Genomic DNA, 21420 nt, shown 5'->3' with positions numbered 1-21420 from the left:
TGATGTCATCAGTTATAAACGGTGAGTTCTGATGTCATTTCTGTCACATGACTCACTAAAATTTGTGTATTATAATAAATAAAGTACCCCCAGTTGTAAAATATGAAGATATTAGAAGTTACCTCGGAGTTCCATGACCTCTATAAAAACACTCGGCCTTCGGCCTCGTGTTTTTATATGGTCATGAAACTCCTCGGTAACTTATAATATCCTTATATTTTACAAGAGGGGGTACTTTATTCACTATATATTTATATATGCTCCTGAAGGGGTGAGTATACATATAAAGTTGCAAAGAAATCACAAAAAACTTGAAAATCTCAAATATGTATTAGATCCTAATAAATATTCCTGCTACTGTTTTACTATTAGTGGGTCTATTTCACCCATTTTGACACTTCCAATCCCTATGTTTACCCAGAAAATTTATAAAATACACTGTTAGCATAGCGATTCCCTTGTTCTAAGCAGGAAAATAAAAAGTCTAAAGATGATGAGAAGAGATCCATTGATGAAGCTGAGGATTCTTTATACTCCTATTGTAAGGTCAGACATGTTACAATCCTTTGTGGTTTTGTAGATCAATAACTGGTGTCAGGGTATTACACTCTAATCGCCCAGGGTAGAAATGTTCCTGGTTCTGGAACTGGACACTGCATAAAACAAGAAAATATAGGGTTAATTTCAGCTGTTTTTTCTGTTTGTCACGTGAAGACATTTTTAAAAAGGCATGACTTGTCCCATACTGGTTTTTTTTGTTATGATTTGGGGAGTGGTTTCTGAATCTGCCATTGGTTTGAGAATTCTATGTGGCTGGGACAGAAGTTACTAGAAAGAATCAAAATCTCTTTAGTAGTAGCACGTAAGGAGAGCACTCACCCGAACTCCAGAGCTCCGTGGATTAAAGACTTTCATTGATACAAAATCTCTTTAGTGCTTTAGTAGGGATGCACTGAATCCAGGATTTGACCTTTTTCAGCAGGATTCTGCCTGGCGGAACCAAATCCGACTCCCAATTTGCATATACAAATTTGGATTTGGTTGAGTATTCAGCCGAATCTTTCACGAAAGATTCGGGGGTTCGGCCGAATTCAAAATTCACTATGCTTTAGTGAACTATCCTACAAGTAAAACAAATGGCCAGACTAAGGCTCCTACCATCTGAGGGACATCAATATCAATGGCCATTATAACTTATTGAAGACAATATAAATGGCCAGGCCCTGCCAGTTGAGTCAGCTTAATATAAATGGTCCAGTTAAGCTCCTACCAGTTTAGTGAAGTCATCGACGCAGGCATTGCGGATCCGTTCTGGTGTGGCTGGACTGTCAAGTCTAAATGGCCCAGTAATTCTCGATTCTGCTCTTGCTGCTGTGATTGCTTCTTTTATGGCAAAAAATATAGAGGACGACAAGAAAAGCGGGGGTTCTCCAACAGCCTGAATCACATTAAAACTTATGAGAAACAAATCAGCAGAACAAAAGGAAAAAGGCTACTGTTGATTAAATGGCAATTCAGGAAGCCTGGGTGGGATACCAAACCTATAACCAATGAGCTACTGCTCATGTATCTGTGCCCTGCCCCTACCTTGGAGGAGTAAATTGCTTTGTCGTTGGGACAATTGCGTAAAAGCGACACGTTAAATTCGATGGGGATGTCACCAAATGCCGGAATCTTGTACATTCCAGGACCGCGAGTGTACAGAATTCCATTCGGAGAATATTTCAGCTCCTCTAAGGTGAACAGCCCCAGGCCTTGGACAAATGCACCTTCAACCTACACAAAGAGCACGAGCCTGTGAACAACAAAGTGCAAAGCAACCTGCTTCCCACCACAATGAAAGATACAACATGTCTATAGGTGAAGTCTTCTAATTGGAATGTACTGTATACGGTGAGGCCTATTATGAAAGGAGGTCCTTTACAACTAGGAAACCATAACCCATGATAAAAGTAAATAGAATTTAAGTACAGTAACATTGTTTAAACATCTTTAAATCTGTTATTTTATAGTTATTAATGGAAAGGATAGGCTAGGATAGATTGGGGTATTTTTTAAAAGTTACCCCATATGACCCCAATCGGTTTTGGCAGTCTGTACCAGCTGCCCATAGTTTTCTTCTGACCAGTTAAGGTACTGATTAGACTTACTATTCAGCATTGTGTACATGTGGGTTACAGACTCTAAGGGGCTGATTTACTAAAACTAAAATTAATCTCCATTTTTTATGAAAACAAAGTCGATTGAATTGAACTCATTTATCAATAATTTTTCTGTTGCAAAACAGTGCAACAAAATAGAATGTCAATTTGTATCATACAATTGACACTCCGAAAACTCAATTTTATGGAATTTGAAGCGACTAGGGTCACATGAGGTTTCCTTACATAAAATATTTCTGTGTCCTTTTAAAGGGATGGTTCACATTTAAGTTACCTTTTAGCATGTTATAGACTGGTCAATTCTAAGCAACTTTTTAATTGGTCTTCATTATAGTTTGTTTTAATTATTTTCCTTCTTCTTCTGACTTCTAAAAATAATAATAAACATGAAAACCAGTTGCATATTGTCTCAGAATATCACTCTCTACATCAGGGGTGCCCAAAAGGTGGATTGGGATCTATCAGTAGACCTTTAGTTGGTGATCAGTAGATCTCAAGACACTGTCAACAAACAGCTTGTCTAAATCACCCTCCTGTTTCATGCTTTTCATTCAGATATTTATTAAGTTACATAAGAAATAGTTGCTTCTTAAATATAACAATATATGTATATATATATATATATATATATATTTTTTTTTCTTCTCAGAAATCAATATTTAAATAATATTTTCATATTAGTATTCACATGATACTAACAATGTGTTTATGACTGTAGATCATAATGGGCAAACTTAACGTTGGGCATATTTACCTAGGGTCGAATATCGAGGGTAATTAACCCTCTATATTTGAAGTAAAATCCTTCAACATCGAAGTCGAAGGATTTTGCACTATTCCTACAATCGAACGATTAAATCCATCGAATCGGGACGATTCGAAGGATTTTAATCCATCGATCGAAGGATATTCCTTCGATCAGGAAATTGTTAGGAAGCCTATGGGGACCTTCCCCATAGGCTAACATTGGCACTGGTAGGTTTTAGGTGGCGAACTAGGGGGTCGAAGAATTTTTTAAAGAGACAGTACTTCGACTATCGAATGATCGAATAGTCAAACGATTTTTAGTTCGAAGGTCGAAGTAGCCCATTCGATGGTCGAAGTAGCCATATTCGACCATTCAAACTTTTTTTCCTCTATTCCTTCACTCGAACTAAGTAAATGGGCCCCTTAAAGTAGACCTTGCATTAGTATAGTATGGGCACTTCTGCTGTACATCATACTAAAAGTTGACTCAAAAGTGAACAATCCCTTTAAAGCTGAAAACACATATCCATGTAGTTTGCAGGTAGGAGCATTACAGTAAGTGTGGCTGCTCACTGTTTCCTGATATTTTCATGTCCTGACATATATATTGGTATAGATTATTGAGGATTATAGTGTTTTACAGACCCAGAGCCTAATGAGTCAGGGGGTATCATCCTGCCTATCATTCCTCTGATGCTTGATCTGGTTGGTTGGTTGGGATGGTTGGTATCATTACTCACCTGACCTATATCAATTGCAGGGTTAAGGCTTGTTCCTACATCCATGACTATGTCTGTGCGTAAATTCTGTAAATAAAAAAAAAGGCATCCAGAAATGATTCTGTGGCAGAACAGTTGGACCTAGTGGGAAACAGAGAGGCATATGCAGGGTCGAACTGGGGCGCCCGGGGCTGCTGCCTCAGGGCCCCCTCCGACCCTGTTTTTGCAACGACTGGCTGGTCGCAGCAGGAAAAGAGCAAGAGGTGTAGGGTGTGGATCTGGGCCGCGGGGCCCACAAAAGCCGGGGGTCCACTGGGTTTTTTTCCAGGTGCCCCGCCGGCCCAGTCCATCCCTGGGCATATTGAAGTAGAAGGTAAACATAAACCAAATTGTTGCAATACTTTTTCCAAATGTATTTCAACTCTACCACTTTGTGATGCAGCGTTGTAACAATTATATGTAATTCTAGGAGCGTACAACATTAACAGCCAACAAAATGTTATTTCTGACTTGAGAAAACCTTTTTGGAATATACCATGCTTTGGTTGAGTGAACTACACAGTGATATACTGATGTGAGACCAGTATAAGCCTTTTACCTTGTGATCCCCCGTCAGGCAGTCAATCTCCACTTCAGAGCAGGCAGCTCCATAGCTGAAATAGTTACTTGGCCTCCCCTCATTCTTCTCCGCATCATATCCGATACAAGGGATTCTAATGGGAAAAGGCAGTTACTAACAGAATGTCCCTTTTTGCTGCCATAATGACCCTTGGCTTTCGGTGTTTACACATTATTTACTGTTAAATAACAGGTCTCATTTCTGTAGCACAAGTCTACACTTATTAATGTAGCAACATAGTGCTGAAATAATCTTTAAGGTTGGCCAAAGATGAAATGTCACATAATAAGAGAGAACATTTTTTGTTCCAGGCAGTGTTCTTGTGCCCTTTAACAGAACTGTCTGCAGGAATTGTAGGTAGGATGGGTGGAAATATATATATATAAAAAAAAAATATATATATATATATATATATATATATTAAAATATATAATAGGGAAAGACTCACACAGTGGGTTAAGCTGTTAAGCTTAAGATGTAACAGCAGGACAACAATAGAGTAAGATGGAGACAACAGAGCAAGATGGTGACTGTAGAACAATAGGGGCTGATTGGCAAAATATTATATATGTCTCCACGATGGAGACAGTAGAGCAAGATATTTTCTGTAACATTTTATATCACTGAAACCAGAGTTCTGCATCGGGTCAAGTATCGCGAAAATACCCACAAAGCAGTCAGGTTACCGACATGTCCTCGTTTCCCTGACCATGTGTCAGTTCACGGTTATCCTGTATGGGAACCCGGATCAATTTCAGGCTCACAATTCTCCCCTGTCCAAGTTTAAAATAGTGTGTTTCCACCTGACCTGGTTGATCCACTTCCTGGCAAAGGTGATGCCACTTCAGGTTTTCTTGGATCCCAGGGTTGGGTAAGCAGTGGAGGTAGGGTGGGTAGGGTAGCGGGGAGGTGGTGGGCATATAGCAGATCTGAAGGTCGAATTGCCAGTTAGCAGGTCCGGGTTGAGCACGGGTCTGCCCTATTGGACCTGTGCAGGACTCAAAAAGAAACCCAACCTGCAGATCTTCAGTTGTTAAAGTGCAGAAACCACCGAAAGGAGTTGTAGTTCATCTACATCTGCATGGCTTTAAACAAGACAATGCGCATAAATAATTTGCCCCCACAGCGCCTAAGGGGTTACAATGGGATGAAGTATCCCAGCAATTGCTGCACCATTGAATCCAGGTCCCTATCTTATAAACAAAAAAGTTAATTTCTTCCGTTCTTTCTGCTGCTGCTTGGACTTACTTATAAAATCCTGTGGCTGAGAGGCTCACTCTATCCAGGTAAGCGGCAGAGATCTAAGGTAAAAAACATAAATAAAGTCAAATATTTTTCACCTTATTTGTTACTTCTGGCCCTAATTAATACAAGTTAAATTTTTTAATTATTTGCCTTCTTCATCTGACTCTTTCCAGCTTTCAAATGGGGGTCACTGACCTCATCTATAACAAATGTTCTGTAAGGGTAAACAACCCCTAAATCAAAGGTAAACAGTCCCTTTAAGAGCTAATTTTGAGGTTTACAAGGTTTACTAAACCTTGAATATATCTGGTCCGGCTTTTTGTGGAAAAAACAAAACATTTTCGAGATTTATTATACCCCGATGCTGCAAAATCCTTGAAACTGAAACTCTGCCATCTCAGACTTGTGGAGTTCCTGTATAAGTCAATGGGAGAGGCACCTGTCCCAATTTGAAGATATCATGCGCTGGGTTTAGCCTGATAATCTGAAAAATGTGGGTTTTTCGGGCAAAAACCTGAAAAAAAATCAATCCATTCACGATTCAGGTCTTTGCTTAATTTTATCAGGTTTCTTCCAGATCCGATTAATTCAAGTTTTTTAATTAACAAATAAGGTCAAATTGGGCATGGGAGTATGGTCGTGGTTTTTTTTAATAGAATAATGAGATAAATTCTGAGTTTAGTATATAACCCCCCTGGGTGTTGAAAAGTGGAAGAAGAACAAGTTCTATACATTCTAGTGCATTAGGCTTGTAACTATATTTTATGCATATGCAGATACTTACCCAGGATTCCCACGACCCATCAGGGTTAGAGTTTTTATAAGGTTCTAGCCTCTGCAAAATTATCTGACAGGCATTCTGTAAAGAGAAAAGGGGCTCATTAGGTTTTAAAGGAACAGTTCAGTGGAAAAATTTAAAATGGGTAAATAGATAGGTTCTGCAAAATAAAAAATGTTTCTAATATAGTTAGTTAGCCAAATGTAATGTATAAAGGCCGGAGTGATTGGATGTCTAACATAATAGACAAAATACAACTTCCTGCTTTTCAGCTCTCTAACTCAACGACTTTAAGGGGGGCCAGATGGGACATAACTGTTCAGTGAGTTTGCAATTGATCCTCAGCATTCAGCTCAGCTCATTCAAAAGCAACAATTATGACCCATGTGCCCCCCTCAAGTCACTGATTGGTTACTGCCTGGTAACCAATCAGTGGAAACCAAGAGAGCTGCAAAGCAGGAAGTAGTGTTCTGACTGTTATTATTATGTTAGACATCCAGACACTCCAGCCTTTATAATTACATTTTTGGCTAACTAACTATATTAGAAACATTTTTTTTTATTTTGCACAGCCTATTTACCCAGTTTTTATTTTTATATTGAACAATTCCTTTAAGTCAGAAGAAATTAAAAGTATTCAGAGAAGAGTTTAGTTGGTTATAAAAAAAAAATCATGGGTGCGCAGTAAAGATGAAGCTTTGCAGTCAGGCCAGGATATAGTAGACTACATAGGCCAAACATCAGCAGGAATCCTCAGGAAAAGTTTGCTGTAATTACAGCACATTCCAACTTATGTATTACTATCCACAGTGATGGTGATTTTGATCTGCAACCAGGCCTGCTAAATTACAGTGATTTTCTGTCTTTACCGCTGAATGAGGGCACTTCAACAGACTGGCCAATAGAAGCATAAACTGTAAATGTGGCCCTGTATGCTGCCTGCGGAAATAGGATTTTAGGAGAGAGCAAAAAAAAAAAAAATGGACATGCAGTGACTGTATTCAGTGGTTCTTTTTCAATTTATCATTTGATTTAAAGGAACAGTAACATCTAAAAATGTTTTAAAATAATAAAAATAATATAATGCCGTGTTGCACTGCACTGGTAAAACTGCTGTGTTTGCTTCAGAAACACTACTATTGTTTATATAAACAAGCTGCTGTGCAGCAATGGGGGCAGCTATTCAAAGGAGAAAAGGCTCAGGTTACACAGCAGATAGAATATAAGCTCTGTAGAACATAATGGTGTTTTATGTTATCTGCTTTTTTTTTAAATTTCCACCATTGCTACACAGCAGCTTGTTTATATGAACTATAGTAGTGTTTCTGACGCAACCAGTTTTACCAGTGCAGGGCAACACTACATGAAATTTTCATTTCTATAAAAAAGTTTCATTTTTTGGCTTACAGTTCCTTTTCTAGAAAAAAAGAAGCCAGATCACTTTTAGCTTTAATGAAGAGCATACAATATTGTAGATATAAATTCTAGTGCCCCTCCATTATGTAGGGCCCTGTTTCTTAACCTTGGGTCCCCTGATGTTGTCAGACTGCAACTCGCAGAATGCTGTAGCATTCTCAAAGCTGGGAGATGTAGTCATGTAAAATCTGGGGATTCAATATTAAGAATAATACCCATTCCCTGCATTGGGTGTACTTACAAATCAAGGCACTGGAATAATTTATTTTAGATCAGAGAAAACCTTTTGCTTCCATCAACCTGTATCTAAAAACACATAAATATTTAGGTTGAAAATATCTGAAAAGGCTTTTTCCTTAAGAAAATACAGAGAACTTACAAGTATTGCCATTCCGTTCAGGTCAGAGCTGACAGATGCCGCTGTTGGGGACGTGTTGGGTACAGTATTGGTGCTTGTCTCACTTATAAATATCTTAGAGGTTGGGATTCCTAAGGCCTTACTGGCAACCTAAGGAAGGAAACAGTTATTAGTGGGTAGTGTCCAGCTCCCACAAATATATTCCCAAAGGGTGAGACGGTGGAGCAATTTGTGTAGTCGGAGAAGGGAACCTGTGCAGGGAGTGCCACTGTTTCTGTGGGTCAGAGAATTGTTCTCAACAGCCCAGTTTTTTGATGGGTCAAAACTGGACACCTGGTTTTGGCAAATTAGGAAAACTGGGCAGGATTTACTGAGATTGACACTGAGATCAGTCAATTGCCGATCCCCATGTCATAGCCCCCCGACATCACAGTTCCGCCCCCACCATGTCACGGCCCGTCCACTGCGGCATGGCCCCGAACCTCACTGCATCACGGCCCGCCTCCCCTGGCATTCATCAGGGGGAAAGGTGGCAACCCTTGATCCAATAAATGTGCCATATATGATGGGTGTTAAAAGGAACCTGTCACCTTCTAAATACTTCCAAATCCTATTTTATGATGTTGGACAAGAAAAATAAACTTCACTTACACTATAGAAATTATTTACATTTTGTTTTTGTTTTTTTGTCTTGGAATTCATAATCACAGAAAGCAGGCAGCAGCCATTTTGTGAATACTGTTATTAAAGCAAGCTCTGGCTAGACAATTAGATGGTGAGAAGGGAGGGGGAATGTGGGGAGTGCAGTGACATCTAAAAAGTGCTGAATTGCAGCCTAAGCCATAGAGGAGGGGCAGGCAATATATGATTGACAGCTAAGAATTTTAAAAGTGTTTATAACATTTATGGAAGCTTTAATAAAAAAAGGAATTTTGGTTTCATGTTTAATTTGTACTTTTATTATACAGCTTTTTATGTTTGGGTGACAAGTCCCCTTTAATACTCAATTGACATGAATGCTCCAGCAATTTCATAAATGTCTTAGATAATACCTGGACCATCTTGGTGTGAAGTCCCTGTCCCATTTCAGTGCCGCCGTGTGTTAATAAAACTGATCCGTCCGTGTACACATGAACCAAAGCTCCTGCCTGTGAAAATATCACAATAGAGAAGAGTTATATTAAGTGTTCAGTCAGCAAAAGTGAACAAACAAGCCTCTACTTTATATGTTTCAGTGGAATAAGACCAACTCCATGGCACTTGAAAGTTTTCATAATGTTGGGAAATAAATTACCAGGTTAGCATGTTGAAATAATGTAGGGATACAAACCTGATTTAAGAAGGCTGCAGTAAAACTGATCCCAAACTTTGTTGGAATAATTGTGATTCCCCTCTTCTTCCATCTGTGTTGCCTGAAACAAAAACGTCACTACATAAATAAAGGCATAGCCTTTCTCTTTTACAGAGAGATACCGTAAAACTATACCACAGTGGGAATTTCTCTACAATAAGCACAATTCTGCAGGAATAGTCCCTTAAGTTTGCTCATAGTCTGTACAGAGAGATCCCATAAAACTATGGCAGCATAGGTATTCCCCTGTACTAAGCACAATTCAGCAGGAACAGCCCCCTAATTTTGCTCATAGCCTGTACAGAGAGATACCATAAAACTATGGCAGCATAGGTATTCCCTACGCTGGCAGAAATACCATAAAGCTAGTTGCGTTACCAGCAAGCCACGAATGTCGCCATTACCTATTGAATTCTTCAATAGAATGTTTTCTCTCCTGGTAATTTGCCTGTTTCAGACATTCCTCCCAACATCTGTGAACAGTACAACTCTCCAGCTTCTGGTTAAAGTGGGTCAGGTCCCCTTCGCTGTAGAGGTTCAGCTGTCTCACCTTAACATGGAGAAGGCAGTTATTCAGGATTTATTCTGTCCCAACAGACACATTATATTATAACAGTATTACAAAGAAGTCTGTGGAGCTTTCCATCAGGCTGGGGGCCATTAAAATCCATTGACGTTCCAAATGGAGCTAACAGGCCTTCAGCTGGAGTTCCCAACTGTATATGATGGAAGCTGACACCTACTTGTTCTGCAGGAAGGCCACAAGTCTGGATAATGTCGTTCATCCATGCTTCTACAACCAGCATTCCCTGAGGTCCCCCAAAGCCACGGAATGCAGTATTGGAAGGCAAGTTGGTCTTACATACAATTCCCCGCCCTCTAATGTTGGGGATTTTGTACGTGTTGTCCATGTGGAATAATGTCCTATCAATAATCTTTGAAATAGGAAACAAAAGGCACCAATTAATTTATTTCCAGGGACAGAGTAAGAAAGATTGGGCCCCCAAAAGTGCAGAAAGTCTGGAGATGTCATTATAACTAAGACTGAAAGTTGGACATTCCTGGGACAGTATCAGGAACAGCAGAAAAATATGTAAACAAAAAAAGTTTGCTCCAGGTCTCATAACCTATACAACATATCAGAAGATAAACAAACAGGTAAATATGGTTGCTCTCTATTACTATACCTGGAGAATGCTTTGTGCCTTTATTTAATAACATTTCTAATAACACTGTGTGGCATCACTGTTTTTATACTCACCCCATGTGAAAGATCTACAGAGTTGCCCGCATTTGCATAGTAACAAATATCTAGAGCAGTTATTTTCCCATTTTTCTTGAATCCAACCTGTACAAAGAGCAAAGAAAAAATTAAATACGCGGGTTACTATTGCCTAGAAACGTAGTTGGTTATTGGTCCGTGCATGGAGTCAAAATGACCACCTCCTCTATTAACAACGGGTCTTGGATCAACCAGAAATAGACTTGGTGGAATCAAAAATCCCATTTGATTAGGACCGCTTCCTCTCCTGCTAGGTCTGCACAGGCCTGATGTTGCTTGATATCTGCATGACCAAATTGGACAAACAAGTTTTTGGAGAAAAAAAAACTCTAATCACTCACATTAATAGAGTTTTTAAGTGAAACCCACCAAAAAAAAAATCCCGAACATCATGAAGGCTACAAACATCTTCAGATGGTTCAAAAGATCTCTGCCATTGACTTCTATGTGTCCTCGACAGATTTTAGCTGGAGTATTTTCGGATTTGAGCTATTCCAGCTTTGGGGTATAATAAATGTTGAAACATTTGAGTTTTCTTTTAAAAACACGAAAAATAAAAGTTTTTGTAACCCAAAAAGTCTAGACTGAAAAATACCCTTGTAAACTTTTCTTCAGGTAAAACACAACTTGACCTAATAAATAACCAACTTAGAGATGAATTTCCATTTTTAAGGAGCTCTCCTTGTACACAAAGCAGAAAAGCACTCTCTGCACTAGTGGAGGGTCAGCAGCAGCCCCAGATAAGGCACTGTCTCAGCAATACACTTTTTGGGGCCACTGATGTAGTGGTATATTATGTAGCACCAGATAAAGGGATTTTGTGTCCAGCGATGTTCTCCTATAATTAAATATTTTCCTATGTCATTGCAGTCACAGGGCGTCTAATAATGATCACATTAGTTAAAAACATGGTAAAACATATTAGATGCTCTTATAAAATAATCCTTTTTTATACGTTCTGTCGTAAATGTCAGAAATGTGATGCGGGGTGATTTGCAATCATGAGTTTTGTCTTTATATAAAGGAGGCACCTATAAGATGAGCAGATCTGCCAGTGCATTTCCACCGGTTTCCATTAATTTAGGGGGTTATTGACTAAACTCCGAATGCAAAAATCATGAAAAATGTGTGATATTTTTCATAAAATCAAACTTTTAAAAAAATCACAAATTTTTCAGAATTTATTAAACCCTGAGGATGGGAAAAGTCAGAATCTGAAAAACCGGCATCTCAGACCTGTCGAGGTTGCATATAAGTCAATGGGAGAAGTCCCAAAGATTTTTTGATGTGCGCTGGGTTTCTGGCAATACCCCAAAGTTTTCGGGCAAAATTCTGAGTTAATCGTGAAAATTGGATGAAAAATCTGAAGAATATAGTGAAATTTTTTTCAGACTTCAGATTATTTCCCGCAAACAAAATTTTCGGGAAGTATATTAATAAATAAGCCCAAAAAACCAGTGTGGATTTGGTCGTTGCTTTTTCAGAAAATATTGAGATTTGGACTTTGATAAATTACCCCCTTAATGTTTGTATTTATTATTATTAACATGTATTTATATAGCGTCAACATGTTGCGTAGCACTGTAAAGTAAATGTGATTATACAACTAAAATTTGTATAAGAAAGCTGTACCTTATAGCGCCCCAAATAGGGGTGTCTGCCCCCAGTTATCAGCATATCTTCATCCCGATCTAGCATGCATCTAACGGGGCGCCCAGTCCTGGAAAAAAGAATGACAGAACTTCAACATAACCACAAACAAGGCAAGTACTGTATGTAACCTACGATCCCATTAGATGTTAGTGGGGATTCTTCAAATGTCAGCATCAAAGGGAAATCTACATAACGCTGGTAAAACAAAAATGACATCATATCTTCCATATGGACGGGCTGGAAGCACTAACCCGAAAATAACAAAATCCAACAAAATTCTTTAACATGTGGACAACATAAATAAAATCTCTTCCACAGCAAATCAGACACTTTACAGTCTATACATCTGGGGGCACATTTACTATTGGTCGAATATCGAGGGTTAATTAACCCTCGTTATTCGACCGTCGAAGAAAAATCCTTCGACTTTGAATATCGAAGTCGAAGGATTTAGCGCAATTTGTTCGATTGAACGATCGAAGGAATAATCGTTCGATCGAACGATTAAATCCTTTGAATGGAACGATAGGTGGTCGAAGTTTTTTTTAAAGAGACAGTACTTCGACTATCGAATGGTCAAATAGTCGAACAATTTTTAGTTCAAATCGTTCGATTCGAAGTCGTAGTCGAAGGTCGAAGTAGCCAATTCGATGGTCGAAGTAGCCAAAAAAATACTTCGAAATTCAAAGTATTTTTTATTCGAATCCTTCACTCAAGCTAAGTAAATGTGCCCCTTAGATACCCAACATGGTACGACCTGGAAACACTAAGAAACCATCCACTGGTTGTGGAATCCTCCCAATACCTCAGAACCTTACAGCAGGAACGGGAACAACCAGACTATGCAATGCTCAGGACTCACCAAATTAACAGATTATTGGCTTCTTATCAAATATAATTCCTCATAAAGTCTCTATAAGGACCTCAGAAGATCTGAAAATTAGACATGTTACTAAAATGTTACTATATATTGTTGATGTAACTATATGAATCTTCGTCATTTTTTTAAAGATTTGTACACTTGAAACATAAAGATTATTATGTTACAATAATAAATAAAAACAAGTTTGTTTTTTTGTTTTTTTTAAATGAAAATCTAAATCAATCCCAAACTTATCTAATTAACTCTTCTGCCCTAGGAGGATGCTTGTACCTGGAGAACAGTCACTGATATGGGAAGAAAGGAGATTTTACCATCAGAATGGCAAGTTTACCTTGTGGCATGGATTGTCTATTGAGGAAATGATTCAGTTTTGGGTTTTAGAATAATTTGGATGAACTAGCCTACAGGCATGGCATCTATTATCTGGGACCAGGGGGTCTCCCAGATACCGAATCACCATGCCATAAATCTGCTAAAGCTCATTTAAACATTAAATAAACCCACTTGGAATGTTGTTGCATCCAGATCAGTTCTGTGGATTCAGTGCAAGGTTCTGTTTTAATATCACAGAGAAAAGGAAGTAATTTACAATCATTAGAATTATTTGCCTATTGGAGATGGCCTTTCCATAATTCAGAGCTTTTTGGATAACGGGTTTGTAAGGAGTGATATAATTTATGTTTTGTAAATATTGTTATTTTTCATTGGTCACCAGGTGGCACTGTTGGGTAAGGGGAATTCCTCTAGTCTAGGGGAGGGTTATACAAGAGAGAGATCAGAAGGTAATTTTCTCTTTGGCTGATATGAAGATGAGAAGAATGACCCTGGAAAGCCTGAGGCCTGCCACCTCAGAGAGGTATTAGGGAGAATCATTAGATAGGTTAGTTAGTGGTAGGGTAGTTTGGTGGAGCTTGTTATAGCCAGTGCGAATTAGGTGTAGGTTATATAGCCGAGCATCTGAGCTCTAACAAGGTGAGAAGAAAGGACCAGTGTCCTGGTGGTACCTTGCATAGATCAGGGACCCAGAGGAAAGGAGACTAGGGTACACAGAATAGCATTCTCTATCTACATCATAATAAAACTTAATTTAAAGGACAAGGAACGTCTAAAATAGAATAAGGCTAGAAATGCTGTATTTTGTTTACTAAACATAAGCCTGAACTTACTGCACCACAAAGCCTAATCAAACTTATGCTTTCAAAGTTGGCCACAGGGGGCTGTCATCTTGTAACTTTGTTAAACATCTTTGCCTGACCCTGCCCCTGCACATGCTCAGTGTGGTCTGGGCTGCTTAGGGATCGTCATAAACAAAGCTGCTTGAGTTCTGCATGGCTGGGAAGTAAGGCGGGGGCTCCCCCTGCTGTTCATAAGTATGATTGTTTCCCTGCTCAGCAGTTAGGGACCGTCTGACAATTCCTATCCACAGCAGTAAATGAAGGGAGAATTTCACTGCATCATATATAGTTAGTTAGTCAAAAATGTAATGTATAAAGGCTGGAGTGACTGGATGTCTAACATAATAGCCAGAACACTTCTTCCTGCTTTTCAGCTCTCTTGGTTTCAACTGATTACCAGGCAGTAACCAATCAGTGACTTGAGGGGGGGGCACATGGGTCATATCTGTTGCTTTTGTATCTGAGCTGATTGCTAAGGATCAATTGCAAACTCACTGAACAGTAATGTCCCATGTGGCCCCCCTTCAAGTCGTTGACTAACTCAGAGTTAGAGAGCTGAAAAGCAGGAAGTAGTGTTCTGTTATGTTAGACATCCAGCCACGCCAGCCTTCATACATTACATTTTTTGGCTAACTAGCTATATTTGAAACATTTTTTATTTTGCACATACTATCTATTTATGCCGTTTTTATTTTTACACTGAACTGTTCCTTTAAGGTGTTCATTGTCCCTGAGGAGGCTGGGAAGGTGACCTGAGACTCCTAAATCTGGTTAAGATACATTAGGGAAGTTTGTGTGCAGCACGTATGACTGTGAAGCTGTGCTGGTGATCAATACAGAGAAGTTCTTTAATTCAATTAAGAGACGTGTGAAACCTGCCGTTTATAGCTTCTAGAGGTGGCCATAGATGTAACAATTACAATCTTTCTTTTGACTGTTTTGAATGTAAAAGCATCTGCAAATACTTTTATGCCAAAATTAGAGATAGTATTTAAACACAATGTTATGGTAGATGTAAAAAAAAAAGGTTTAATTTCTGGTGTCAGTATCTCTTTAAAGGAGAAGGCAAGGCTAAAATTAAGTAAGCTTTATCAGAAAGGTCTATATAAATATACCAGTAAACCCTCAAAGTAATGCTGCTCTGAGTCCCCTGTCAAAAGAAACAGCATTTCTTTCCTTCTATTGTGTACTCATGGGCTTCTGTATCAGACTTCCTGTTTTCAGCATAAACCTCCAGAGCTAGGGCTTGAGCATGCTCAGTTTACTCCTCTCCCTTTCCCCCTCCCTCCTCCCCTCACTGCTGTAATCTGAGCCCAGAGCTATGAGTGAGCAGGGAGAGACTCAGGCAGGAAGTGATGTCACACAAAGCTAATATGGCAGCTGCTATCCTAAAGGAAGTGATGTCACACCAAGCTATTATAGCAGCTGCTATCCTAAAGGAAGTGATGTCACACCGAGCTATTATAGCAGCTGCTATCCTAACCAACCAAACAAACAAACAGAGAGAGCTTCTAGAGATGTTTACTCAGGTATGGTAAAGCATTCTGCAGAATAATTAAAGTGTTATAGCCTGCACTATTGTGGCTAATCTATTGGTAATAAACTGATTCGGTAGCTTTCCTTCTCCTTTAAGTGTGATGACTACAATAGTATTCAAAGAAGCTTTGCAAAATGAGTTTTTGGGTAATGCAATAAAATGTAGTAACTGATTGCAATGTTTGTTGCCAAACCTCCCAATTGGTTGCTGTGGGATACTAGACCATTAGTAAACTCGGCTCACTGCATTAACCTCAATATTCTTAACTTTTTTGTGAATTGCTTAATTATTTATTTGATTTTGCCACTCCAGTTTGTAATTGAACATGCTGTCTGGTTGCCAGGGTTCCCTTAGCAATCAGTCAAACTGTGAGATAAATAGGAAAGGGCCTGGATAGAAATATTCTAAGATAAACTACAACAATTACAAAGTTCCAAGTTTTCCAGACACTCAAAAACAGCAACACACAAAGGAAGACCAATTGCAAATTGCCACAGAAGATCAATGTTTATACGTTATTTCTTCGATGAGCTTCCCCTTTAAGCCAAAAGCATTTCTCACAAGGCACTGTTGCTTACTTATGTGCAGCTACGGCAATGGAGGTTGATACAATGATGCATCTCGACTCCTTTCCTCCAAACCCACCTCCCATACGCTTTACTCGCACCACAATCTTGTTTGATGAAACCCCCAGAGCGCTCGCAACACAGTCCTGAAAATAGGGATAAATAAAATCAGTGTAACAGATTATTATTGCTTCCAGTCTGGATCAGGTTTTATTGTGTTTTATTTTATTTATTGTATTACTGATTGCTGTAAATGTGTCACAATCCCAGTGGGGGTTATTATAATATATTGAAGTCCTTTCCCCATAGCCCTTTAAAAGGGCACCTGTTAGCTGAAAATAATTTCCCCTGCCAGGTGCGGACTAATAGAGCCAGGGTCGGACTGGGCCGGCGGGATACCAGCAAAAAACCTGGTTGGCCCGGCTCTTTTGGGCCCCACCAGGAGTGGTGGGAGAGGGGGCTCTGCGGCTGCAGGCCTGGTGGGACCTGGGCAACATTCCAATGCTGAATAGAGCCTGCACTCCGGTTGGCGGTAATTGTAGTTATTTTCTTAAAACATCGGCCCCGCCACCGCTAGGGCACTCACACTCTGATGTTACGCACATGCTCATAATGTGCCCCAACATAGCCACTCGAAACAGGAGCTCCCTATCTCTGCTGGTGTCCTAGAGCTGGCGGGGGTGGGGCAAATTGTTTTAAAAAAAAAACAAAAAAACTACTGTTACCCTAGGCGTAGTGCGGGGTCTATTAGCCTTCACCTTTGGTGGGGGGAAAAAATTTGGCCAACAGGTGCCATTTAAGCTGATCATGTGTCGCTCACATCCCTGCCCATGAAAGGAGCCATCATGGGGGCAAATACACTAAGATCAGATGTTGCGCCGGCGACAGCTTCGCCACACTCCACCGCACTTTGCCAGGCGTAGTTTCGCCAGCGCTAGGCAAATTCACTAAAATGCGAAGTTGCGCTCAGGGAGGCGAACGGTAGCAAAGTTGCGCTAGCGTTAATTCATCAAGCAAAGCGAAAGTTACGCTAGCGATGCCTAATTTGCATACGGCGCCAAGTTAAAGTACAATGGACATATATATAGCAGCAAATAGATTACACTACACAAGCCTGGGAAAGCTTCATTAAATAAAATAGAGTTGTTATTTTGCCCTATACATGTGCCCACTGTATAGTTTAGGTGCCATATGTTAGGAAATGTACCCCCAAAAAGAGGGTACCCCCAAAAAAAATTATGATCTTTTTCAGCCTATCCACCTTAGACGCCAGTGTTTTTTCAACTTTTTTTGAAGCAAGCCCTATCTACTCTATTGCACTTTGCCTGGTCTCAGGTGGTGAAGGCAAGTCTGGCGCAAAAGGTAACGTAAGGGTGCTAAGTAGCGCTAGAGTAGGTCCACTTCGCTAGTGAATTTACGCCAGCGCCCGTTAGTAAAACGGTGAATTTGCACTAGAGTTAGCCGCTTCGCGCTTCAGTGAATTTTCCCCAGAGTGTTCTAATCCAGCCCACTGCTTGAGTCACAGACTCCCTACTCCTCCCACTGAAAGCTGCCATTAGAGTGTCCTAGTGGGCCTTCCAGTAACCGGACCATAATATAGATTGTAATTATTTCCATTATTACCTGTGTCTTGGTTGTATTCTGTGTGGAGACAAACAATTCAATTTCTCCATCCTCTCCTTTGGGAACAGCAATGGAGCAGTTTGTTTCCAGGTAGAAATGCTCCTGCCCCCCAATATAGATCTCTCCTTGAAAACCAAACAAACAAACCAACATGAGTTGATGAGAGACCATAGATTGGCCTTACTGGTTCCAGACTTATTTTCTTAACATCACATTTGCACAAACACCAGCAGGAGGCATCATTGTGAGGGTGTGGTATTGATAAAAATAACAGTGACAGACAGGAATGGGAGATAATAACCTTGTTAGTCTAGGCTGGAAGTTCAGAGGCAACTCTATGTATCAGACACTGAATATATTTATATCATATGAAGCTATATGATCTTCTGTGAGTGCTTTCCGTCCCTGCCTAGTTCAAATGGTTAAACTAGTTACTCTGCATTTTATTACCAAAGTCACGATAAAGATAAATGACCATTATAATTACCTTCTACAATGTGATCTGCTTCTTTAAAACCTTTGTCGATATCACCGTTTTCTATCTTCTTTATGGGTTTATAAAATGACTCTTGTTCTATTGCCTCCTGGAGGGGAAAACGTTTAGGGAAATGCATTAATATTACATACACAAAATTATTATTATTTGACATTGATCTATTTTATGTCTTTGTGATGTGTATACAGTGAAAAAAATGGCCATAGTAATATATTCTGTATAAATCAACATCTAAATCACAATAGTGCAATATAAAGTTTCATTACTAACAATTGATGCCACTCTGTCTACAGGTATGGGATCCCCATCTGAAAACCTGTTATTCAGAAAGCTCTTAATTGTGGAAAGTCCATTTCCCATGAAGTCCATTTTAAGCAAATAATTCAAATTTTAAAATATTATTTCCTTTTGATTTGTATTAATATAACCTTGTATTAATATAACATTGTAACTAAGCTGTATAAATCAATATTGATGGGAAAACAATTCTATTGGGTTTATTTTATGTTTAAAATCGTTTTTAGCAGACTTAAGGTATGGTGATAAAAACTGTGAAACGATCCCTTATCTGGAATACCCCAGGTTCGAGGCATTAGCATTTGATGCATGTATAAGTTTGATACTCTGAAGATCAAGTAAGGAGAGAAATATTATCACAGTACCTCAAAAATGCAGACCACCAAACTGATATTGGCTCACTGGTGTGGTTTTGGTGCATGTGTGGCTCCCAATTGCAGATTCATTAGCAATATCATTAGCAAATCCAAAGATAGGGGACCAAATTGATGTTGTCCCAACTCATAACACCAAACTGATATTACCCCAATGGTGCTCACCTTTGTATGTGCATGGTCCCCATAGCAGACATAGTTAATGTGGGTTGAAAAAACACAAATTCCATCAAGTTCAACCCCTCCAAATGACCCAAAGCACACACACATATATACTGTATCTACACACACATACCTATACGGGCCTATCTAAACACTCACATATAGCAACTATATATATATTGAGATCATTATAGCCTTGGATATTTTGTTCATGTCTAAATGATCAATCATATTCTATTGCACAAAACTTATATTGCTCCGTAGGTGCTATCCTTGGCACATGTGTGGGCCCCACCCTTGCAGGTCCATTTGCCAATCAAATCCCAAGTGATTAAGCAAACCTGAAACCAGGCCAACCAATGACCCAATTCAGACAGTATATTAGATCACTAGCCAATCGGAGTTTGTAAACCCTCCGTGACTATGAAGCAGGCCCCCTCTTACAAAACATGAAAAAGAAGACATAAGGTTCCTCAATATGACGTTTAGTGGGCCAGTAAAAACTGTGAGCTCCACTGCCACTGTATTGCCCACACTGTTATTTCTTGGCTGCCAAGGGCCATTGGGTCAGTCCAGGGGCAGATTTATACAAGTGCAGTTTGCCAATCACTTTGTGCACGGCCGCCATTAGAAATAACGGGGCCCGTACAACAAAATTTTAAAAAAACATTGGTGGCAGGGGCCTATAGAGTATTAAAATAATACATTGGTGGCTATGGGTTAGAAATAAATAAAAAAAACAGTGGAACGTTATGACTTCAGGACTTTAACTTCTGGTCTTTATGCAGCTTTGAGACTTCAACTTCGGCTTGTCTCGTGGCTTAGGGTCTTTTCACCGGCTTTCGGGTCTAATCAGCAGCTTCTTCCCAATTTAAGGGGGCCCCTCAAATCCAGGAAGTGTTGCACAGCCAGGCCCCCCTTCAAGCCACTGTGCCCCCTGATGGCGGCCCTGACTTTGTGCACCAAATTTGTAAATAAGGCAAAGACAAATGAAGGGATTAGTTGCTCTGTCATCTCAATGTCACACCGCGTATGTTTCCCCACTCTGAGAAGCTATCTGAGAGTTGTGGTAGGTGTAGTTTAATAACAGTTTGTATGAGAAGGAAGAACCCATGGCTCTGTATGTAGTGGCTGTTTCCTTCATTATAGAATGGCATATAATAGTGGCAAAGCAATTGTGTCAGATTAATCAGATAAAATATTTCAGGTACCTATCCTACTTTATATATCTGCATCAATTACAAACAATCCTTTGCCTTATCTTCACTTAGCATCAGGATTAATGCAAGAAAAGTACTGTAATTACCTTATCCCAGTGTGTTGCCTACATTTTTTAGAGGAGTCTATAAATGTTATGATACTGAGCAGAAAGGTCAGATGGATTTCTTGGTAATGTACAAATAAAAATGAAAGAGCTATAATCGCACCTGTATGGTGATAATGGGTTTAAGCTCTTCATATGAGACCTTCACTAGTTTAGCTGCTCTTTGTGCATTTTCTTGTGTATCTGCAACAACACCGCCAATAACATGTCCAACGCACGTCACCTGTGGGACAGAGATCAGACACGGGTCAGTGGGAACTATTTAGAGGCAAATCATTAAAATATCAAAATAGAAATGTTTTTCTTTAAAATTTAATCAAGTCCTTTTCTTGTACTGTATGTATCCAGTTAGCTTTGAGTAGACCATGGGTGCAGTGAGGTTCCTGACTGAAACCTCCAAATGTAATGAAAGGCACTAAGTTTGCCCAGGAGCAGTAACCCATAGTAACCAATGAGATGCTTGCTTTTAAACTGGTGACCAGTAAATGTTACCTGCTGATTGCTATGGTTTGCTGGTTGCTATGGGTTACTGCTCCTGGGCAAACTTAGTGCCTTTAATTACATAACCCCAATAGTGTCTATACTGTGTGTGTGTTTGTGAGTCCAGTAGAGGGGCAGATTAATGCACAGGCTAACCTAGGCTATAGTGTAGG

General features: G+C 39.5%; 1 protein-coding gene across 6 annotated transcripts in view; it reads right to left on the bottom strand.

The window, feature by feature from the left end:
* Nucleotides 1-311: 311 nt before the first annotated feature.
* xdh.L (xanthine dehydrogenase L homeolog) overlaps nt 312-21420 on the bottom strand; it is a 46590-nt gene continuing 25481 nt past the window's right edge. Inside the window, exons 19-37 of one of the 6 annotated variants that reach the window (XR_005961187.1) lie at nt 20871-20990; nt 18602-18698; nt 18115-18239; nt 16504-16637; nt 12310-12397; nt 10657-10743; nt 10139-10330; nt 9800-9945; nt 9375-9456; nt 9097-9192; nt 8066-8194; nt 6277-6351; nt 5496-5548; nt 4227-4341; nt 3650-3715; nt 1588-1776; nt 1271-1383; nt 880-1121; nt 514-653 (exon numbers count right to left, since the gene is read on the bottom strand). Coding sequence is in view for 4 of the 6 variants with exons in the window: in XM_041562578.1 (XP_041418512.1) it covers nt 603-653; nt 1271-1438; nt 1588-1776; nt 3650-3715; nt 4227-4341; nt 5496-5548; nt 6277-6351; nt 8066-8194; nt 9097-9192; nt 9375-9456; nt 9800-9945; nt 10139-10330; nt 10657-10743; nt 12310-12397; nt 16504-16637; nt 18115-18239; nt 18602-18698; nt 20871-20990 (2013 nt within the window). In the remaining 2 variants the exon portion in view is untranslated. Of the gene's footprint in view, nt 654-879; nt 1122-1270; nt 1439-1587; nt 1777-3649; nt 3716-4226; nt 4342-5495; nt 5549-6276; nt 6352-8065; nt 8195-9096; nt 9193-9374; nt 9457-9799; nt 9946-10138; nt 10331-10656; nt 10744-12309; nt 12398-16503; nt 16638-18114; nt 18240-18601; nt 18699-20870; nt 20991-21420 lie in introns of all 6 variants that reach the window. The other 5 variants (XR_005961186.1, XM_041562579.1, XM_041562578.1 and 2 more) reach the window with 5 other exon arrangements.

The sequence above is a fragment of the Xenopus laevis genome, chromosome 5L (genome assembly GCF_017654675.1).
Source record: "Xenopus laevis strain J_2021 chromosome 5L, Xenopus_laevis_v10.1, whole genome shotgun sequence".
Taxonomy (NCBI): domain Eukaryota; kingdom Metazoa; phylum Chordata; class Amphibia; order Anura; family Pipidae; genus Xenopus; species Xenopus laevis.
This window is presented reverse-complemented; position numbering and strand designations above follow the sequence as displayed.